At 43.3% G+C, this 6,960-nt stretch overlaps 1 protein-coding gene across 1 annotated transcript; it reads left to right on the top strand.

Moving 5' to 3' along the window:
* Window positions 1-4,412: 4,412 nt before the first annotated feature.
* On the top strand, window positions 4,413-6,528 carry LOC122734040 (survival of motor neuron-related-splicing factor 30-like). The gene has a single exon (XM_043974714.1). It carries the CDS (start codon window positions 4,413-4,415, stop codon window positions 5,133-5,135), a length of 723 nt encoding a protein of 240 aa, XP_043830649.1. The 3' UTR covers window positions 5,136-6,528.
* The last annotated feature ends 432 nt before the right edge of the window (window positions 6,529-6,960 follow it).

The raw sequence follows: 6,960 nt of genomic DNA, 5'->3' as shown, positions 1-6,960 counted from the left end.
GTCTGGAGCTGGGAGCGATCTCAGAGACCATCTAGTTTACCTCCTCTCGTGCTACAGATGAGAAAATGAAGGCCCAGAGAAGAGGAAGGGACTCATCTGAGGTCATACAGTGAGGAAGTAACAGAGTGGAGATTCAAACCCAGTTCCCCTCTGTAAGAAAGAGCCATTGACAAAAATACGTAAGTAAACCCAAAGGCCTAGGAACCCGATGGTCTCGAAATACCCTCCCACTGACTCCAAAGCCACTGCCTTTAGAAGCCATCTAGTGAATCACTTTCTGTCACCAATGGGAACTGAGGCTCACAGAGGGGGAGGGACATGGAGTCAAAGGATGTTAGAGATGGAAGGGGCCTTAGAGAGCACCTTCCCCAAAACCTTCATTTTGAAACTGATGACCAGTGAGTGCAAGGGACCTAAAATCACTGGATATTAGGGTTAGAAGAGGTCTTAAAAATCATTTGGAGGGGACAGCTAGGTGGCGTTGCAGTGGATAAAGCGCCAGCCCTGGATTCAGGAGTACCTGAGTTCAAATCCAGCTCCAGACATTTGACACATACTAGCTGTGGGACCCTGGGCAAGTCACTTAACCCCCATTGCCCTGCTTAAAAAAACCATTTGGTCCAGAGCCTTCATGTTTCAGAAGAGAACAAGAGTGAGGCCCAACAGGGGCAACAGCTTTAGGACCACAGGACTTTACAAATGGCAGGGATCTTTGAGACCACCTACTCTATGTTTTGTTTTGTTTTGTTTTATTTTGTTTTGTTTTGTAAGGCAATTGGGGTTAAGTGACTTGCCCAGGGTCACAACTAGTAAGTGTTAAGTGTCTGAGGCCGGATTTGAACTCAGGTACTCCTGACTCCAGGGCCGGTGCTCTATCCACTGCGCAACCTAGCTGCCCCGAGACCACCTACTCTAATCATCTCATGTTTCTAAAGGGGAAACTGAGCCCCCTAGGGTAAAATGCATTTAGGGTCAAAAAAAGTCACATCTGGGAGGAGACCATCTTGTCCAATTCCCTTACATTAAAAGGGGAAAACTGAGGCCCAGAGGGGAAAAGAAACTTAGGATCAAAGGATGCCAGTGCAGGAAGGTGCCTTCCAGGTCACCTGATCCAAAGCCATCAGATTACAGATAGAGAAATGAATGCCTTATGAGGACAAGGGATTTCTGATAACATTATTTCAGTAGCTACTTAATTCAGCAATGTCATAGGATGGAGAATGAAACTAAGGCCCAGAGAGGGGGAGGAACTTTAGATCCTAGGTTTTCAAAGCTGAAAAGGATCTTAGTTACCACCCTACCCAGAGCCTTCATGTTACAGATTGGGACATTACAGCATAGAGCAGGGAATGAACCTATGATCCCAGGATCTTAAGGCTAGTGAGGGACCTTAGCTCCATCAAGTCCAGCCCTAACATGTTCTAGAAGGGAAAGACTGAGGCCCAGAGAAGGGAAAAGAAATTGTAAACAGAAGACATTCCAGCTGAAAGAGGCCTTAAGTACTATCTGGTCAAACCCTATTAGTTTGTTTGTTTTGTGGGATAATGAGGGTGAAGTAGCTTGCCCAAAGTCACACATCTAGTAAGTATCAAGTGTCTGAGGCCAGATTTGAACTCAGGTCCTCCTGAATCCAGGGTTAGTGCTTTATCCACTGCAGCACCACCTAGCTGCACCCAAACCCTATTAGTTTGAAAAGAGGAAACGGAGGCCCAAAGAAGGGAAGGGACATCAGATCACAAGATGTCAGAGCACAAAGGGACCATCCTGTCCCACCGCCATGAGTTACAGTTGAGGAAACTGAAATCTGTGGAAGGGAAAGACCTTATAGTCTAACCCTACAAATATATTTAGTGCCAGGCACTGGAGAAAACAAGACACAAATGAAAAAGCATCCCTGTCCTCAAGGAGCTTACATTCTTTCTTTTTTTTGCAAGGCAATGAGGGTCAAGTGACTTGCCCAGGGTCACACAGCTAGTAAGTGTCACGTGTCTGAGGCCAGATTTGAACTCAGGTCCTCCTGAATCCAGGGCTGGTGCTTTATCCACTGCGCCATCTAGTTGCCCTGCTTACATTCTCTTTAATATAAAGGACACATATGCAGATAACTATATACATAGTCCCTTGAAAATGGAGATAGTACTACCAACTTCTCCCTACAAAGTTAACATTGATCTTTGAATTGCCAAATCCAATGGCCTTCTCTCACTTCTCATTTTTCTTGACCACTCCAAAGCCTTTGATACTGTTAACCATCTTCTTCTCCTGGATATTCTCTTCTCTATAGGTTTTCATGACACTTCTTTCTCCTAATTCTCCTCCTATTTGTCCTCTGACTTACCTCTCAGTCTTCTTTCCTAGATTTTTATCCATATCCTGCTCCCTAAGTGTGAATGTCCTCCAGGGTTGTGTCCAGGACCCTCTTCTCTTTTCTGTCTATACTCTCTCACTTGGTGATCTCATACTCATAATTAAATCCATGGGTTTAATGATAATCTCTATGTACATGACTCCCATATCTCTTTATCCAGCCCCTGTCCCTCCCAGAGCTCTCTAGTTTCAAGGTGACTGTCCTAAAGACATCTCAAACTCAATATGTCCTAACCATTTCTTTCTCCGTAACGTATCTTACATCTGTCTCCTCACTATTTTTGGGGGGTTTTTTGTGTGTGTGAGGCAATTGGGGTTAAGTGACTTGCCTAGGGTCACACAGCTAGTAAGTGTTAAGTGTCTGAGGCTGGATTTGAACTCAGGTACTCCTGACTCCAGGGCCGGTGCTCTATCCACTGCAGCGCCACCTAGCTGCCCCATGTCTCCTCACTATTAACACAGCCCCAAGCTTGGTCTAAGTCCTCATCACCTCTTTGCTGGACTATTGCAATAGCCTCCTAATTGTTCTCCTTTCCTCAAGTCTCTCCCCACTTCAGTCCACACTCCAACCACCTGAGTGAGTTTCCTGAAGCCCAGGTCTTAGCACGTCATTTCCTTACTCAGTAAGCCCCAGTGGCTCCCTATTATTTGAAGCTTTTTGCAAACTAGCCCCAACCTACCCTTCTAGCCTTTTTGTATATCGCTCTTCTTCATACTCCATGGTATAGCCTAACTGCTCTTCTTACTGTTCATTACATGTATCATTTCTCCTCTCTATCTCTAGACTGATTATCCCTCATGCCTGGAATGCACTCCCTCCTCACCTCTACCCCCTTGAAATCCCTGGTTTCCTTCCAAGCTCAGATCTAGTTCTACCTTCTATGTGAAGTCTTTCCTGATCCCCAGCTGCTAATAGATCCAGTCCCATACATAGAATGTATTTATGTTCTATGTACCTCTCTATATGTGCATGTTATCTCCCCAATAGAATGTAAGGTCCTCAAGGACTGGAGCTATTTTACTTGTGTCTTTCTAACCTCAGGGCATGGCCCCTAGGAGGCACTTGATACATGTTTGTTTGTTCGTTTGTTTTTTGGTGGGGCAATTGGGGTTAAGTGACTTGCCCAGGGTCACACAGCTAGTAAGTGTTATGTGTCTAAGGCCGGATTTTAACTCAGGTCCTCCTGAATCCAGGGCCGGTGCTCTATCCACTGTGCCACCTAGCTGTCCCAATACATGTTTAATTGATCATTACCAACTTGGAAATCTAGAAAGGCTTCCTGTGGAAGATGCCACTTGAGTTGAACCTCAAAGTTAGGTATGAATTCCAGGAAGCCCCAGGGAGGAAGATGTGTGTTCTAGGCATGGCTGACTGTCCATACAAAGGCCCAGAGCAAGAGATAGGATGGCTGAGTTCAGAGAACAGCAGATAAGCCATCTGAGCCAGAATGTGCAACACATAAAGGGGATTTGTATGCAACGAGTTTGGAAGAATCAGTTGAAATCCAACTGTAGGGGCAGCTAGGTGGCACAGTGGATAAAGCACCGGCCCTGGATTCAGGAGGACCTGAGTTCAAATGCGGCCTTAGGCTGTTTTCTGATGATGATTTCAACAGAATCGGCTTCCTTTGTAATCTTATGTAGTTTGTTTAATGCATTTAAAAACATTATACTGAGAAGGGGTCCATAGGCCTTGGCAGCCTGCCAGAGGGCTCCTGAACACAAACATATAAAGGGTTATGGGGGGCAGCTAGATGGTACTGCAGTGGATAAAGCACCGGCCCTGGATTCAGGAGGACCTGAGTTCAAATCCGGCCTTAGACACTTGACACTTACTAGCTGTGTGACCCTGGGCAAGTCACTTAACCCTTATTGCCCCACAAAAAAAAAAGAAAGAAAAGAAATCCAACTGTAAGAGGCTTCTAGGGCCTATAACTAAGCTTCTCTTTCTTAACTCACTGACTATTTTCTCTTCTAAGGTCCCAGTTGGAGTTGCCATTGCATCTGTTAAGAGAGAGCAAGAGCCGCCACGCTGGTACCCCATAATGTGTGAAGAATTAGTAGCAAAGATGATTAACTACAAGGTTCAGCTTGAGCAAGTCGAGGCAGCCTTATATCAGAATCAAGAAAATGAAGACTTGCTCAAATTGAAAAGAGATCTGCAAGAAGTGATAGAGCTGACCAAACAGCTCATTTCTTCCGATGCCCAACCTTCATCCTCCCTGAAAGGTGCTGAAGATGACAATGATGTCTGCAATCAGCGTCCCTCCTGGAAAGTGGGGGATGACTGCATGGCCATCTGGAGTAAAAATGGCCAGTACTACAAAGCCAAGATTGAAGAGATAGATAAAGAGAATGAGGCCGTGACCATCTCGTTTGATGGCTATGCCACTGTTGAAGTCACATCTCTGCTGAACCTGAAGCCCATTGAGGAAGAAAAGGAGTTAGGAGAGGCCGACAGAAAGGCCAAGGCAAAGAAGGAAAAGCTAGCCCAGCAGCGAGAATATAAGAGGAAGAAAGCTTGGAAGAAAGCCCAGCGAGCCAAGGAAATAGATCAGCAAAGAGAGGATCAGAAGGACAAATGGCAAAAGTTCCACAACAAGACCTCCTTGAAGAAGGCAAAAGGCCAGATCAAAAAGAGTATCTTTGCATCCCCCGAGACCTTAAATGGTAAGGTGGGGGTTGGAACGTGCGGCATTGCAGATAAACCCATGACACAGTTTCAAGATAACTCAAAATACAACGTCCGCCATTTGATGCCTCAGTAACCAAAGACGCTGGTTGAATTGTTCTGTACAGGGGTCTGCATTTCCCTTTGTAATGCCATATTTTTCTAAAGGCAAATTATTTGTTAGTTACAAAGGAAGAGATATTTGTTGGTATATTTTGGGGGGAGGGGGTGTTTAACTGACTTCAAAGGATGGTACTAAACTTGATGAAATTGCTTTTGATAACTGCTTGCTTCTCGACCGATTTTCTTCATTTCTGCCTCCATTTGGTACAACCCAGAGTTTGTACCCTCACAGAACTGTACTAAGCTAACACTACCTGAATGTAGGCTGACACTACACTTAGCTGAAGCCTTCACTTTCCAGATGATCAACTTTTCTACCTGAGAATTGGGTGCTTAGTTATAACTTCCAACTTACAGATCCTGTTAGTTTGGAGCATATCCCAACAGCCATTGGAGCTTCCTGGTAAATCACCAGCCTGCTGAGCTAATGGACTCTTCCAACATTCTCTGACCTCAGTTTGGAATCTAACTGTTCTCATCAAATTATGCCTAGACAGAAGTTCAAAACAAAGGAAGCTTTCCACAAAAGAAGTGTCTCCACCCCTACAGCTAGTGTCTTGAGTCTCCCTAGTCCTCTCTGGAATTATTTCAGCCTTCTTGAACTTTTCATTAATATTTTGTCCTCTAAGAAAAGCCATGTTGAAGACCCACTAGCTTTCATAAGTTTTCTATGGGTTGTTTTTTTTCTCTATTGACTTTCATTTCTACCTTTGGAGCCATTTTAGGGTACATAATGTTTACATGAGAAAAACACATATGAAATCTAATGTAGAACCTGATATACAATGAATATATTATTTTTGTAAAAACTAAGTCTGAACTAATGAACAAAAATGATTCCAATTTTTTTGCCATGTAAAAGCAATTTATATATTCATCTTACCATAAGTATACCAAGCCCTTGTATCTGGGTGTGTGATTTTTGTTATCTAGAGACAGACATTAACATTCATTGATGTAAGTGACCATTGCGGTTACCAGAGTGGTACTCATCCAAAGTTAAATCCTGCAAGGGACAGTTCGGAATGGCCTCTATAAATTGACTAACAAGTGAAGGCATTCGGGAAAGTCGTGAATGACATTTATAAAATAACGCAAAGTTGAGAAAAAAGAAAAGGAGAATCTGAAGAATGGGATGTAACCATGAAAAAAAGAAAAATGAATGAAAATAAAAGTACAAAGAATTAGAATGAGGACTTAGAGGAAGTAAATGAAAGGCTGTTCCAACTCTCTATGCATTGAAATTAGTTAATTTAAATGAAGTTGCTGACAGAATTGACATTCAAAGTGAAGGTGTTTTCATGAGCTTTTTCATTTCAAAAATAGAGAAAAGGTGGTTCCTACTAATGAAAGTTGGTGATCTGTATGACAAGTGTGTTAATTACAGTTTTGTATGTTTGGCATTTATTAAAGTATTTTTACAATCTAAAAGAAAAAAAATGACAAGATGAGGAATTGGTGCTTTATTCTAGATACCACAGGGAGCCACTAAAGCAGGGTCATGATTGAGTCAGACTCAAACTTTAAGATAGTTCTATTTTGGCAGCTAAGTGGAGGGTGGATTTGGGGAGAAGAAGGACTGGAAGCCAGGAGTTCCATCAAGAGACTGTAACAAGAGCCTAGATGAGAGGTGATAAGGGCCTAACTTGAGTGGTGGCTTCATTATTGTTGTTGTTTGTCCTTCATTCTCAAAGAGGACTGTGACATCCTGGTGATGTCATGGCTTGCAGTGAATTGGATCTAACACATCTCCCATCCACCCTCTTCCCTCCACTCATTCGAAGCCACTCTGATGTATA

The sequence above is a fragment of the Dromiciops gliroides genome, chromosome X (assembly GCF_019393635.1).
Source record: "Dromiciops gliroides isolate mDroGli1 chromosome X, mDroGli1.pri, whole genome shotgun sequence".
Lineage (NCBI taxonomy): Eukaryota > Metazoa > Chordata > Mammalia > Microbiotheria > Microbiotheriidae > Dromiciops > Dromiciops gliroides.
This window is presented reverse-complemented; position numbering and strand designations above follow the sequence as displayed.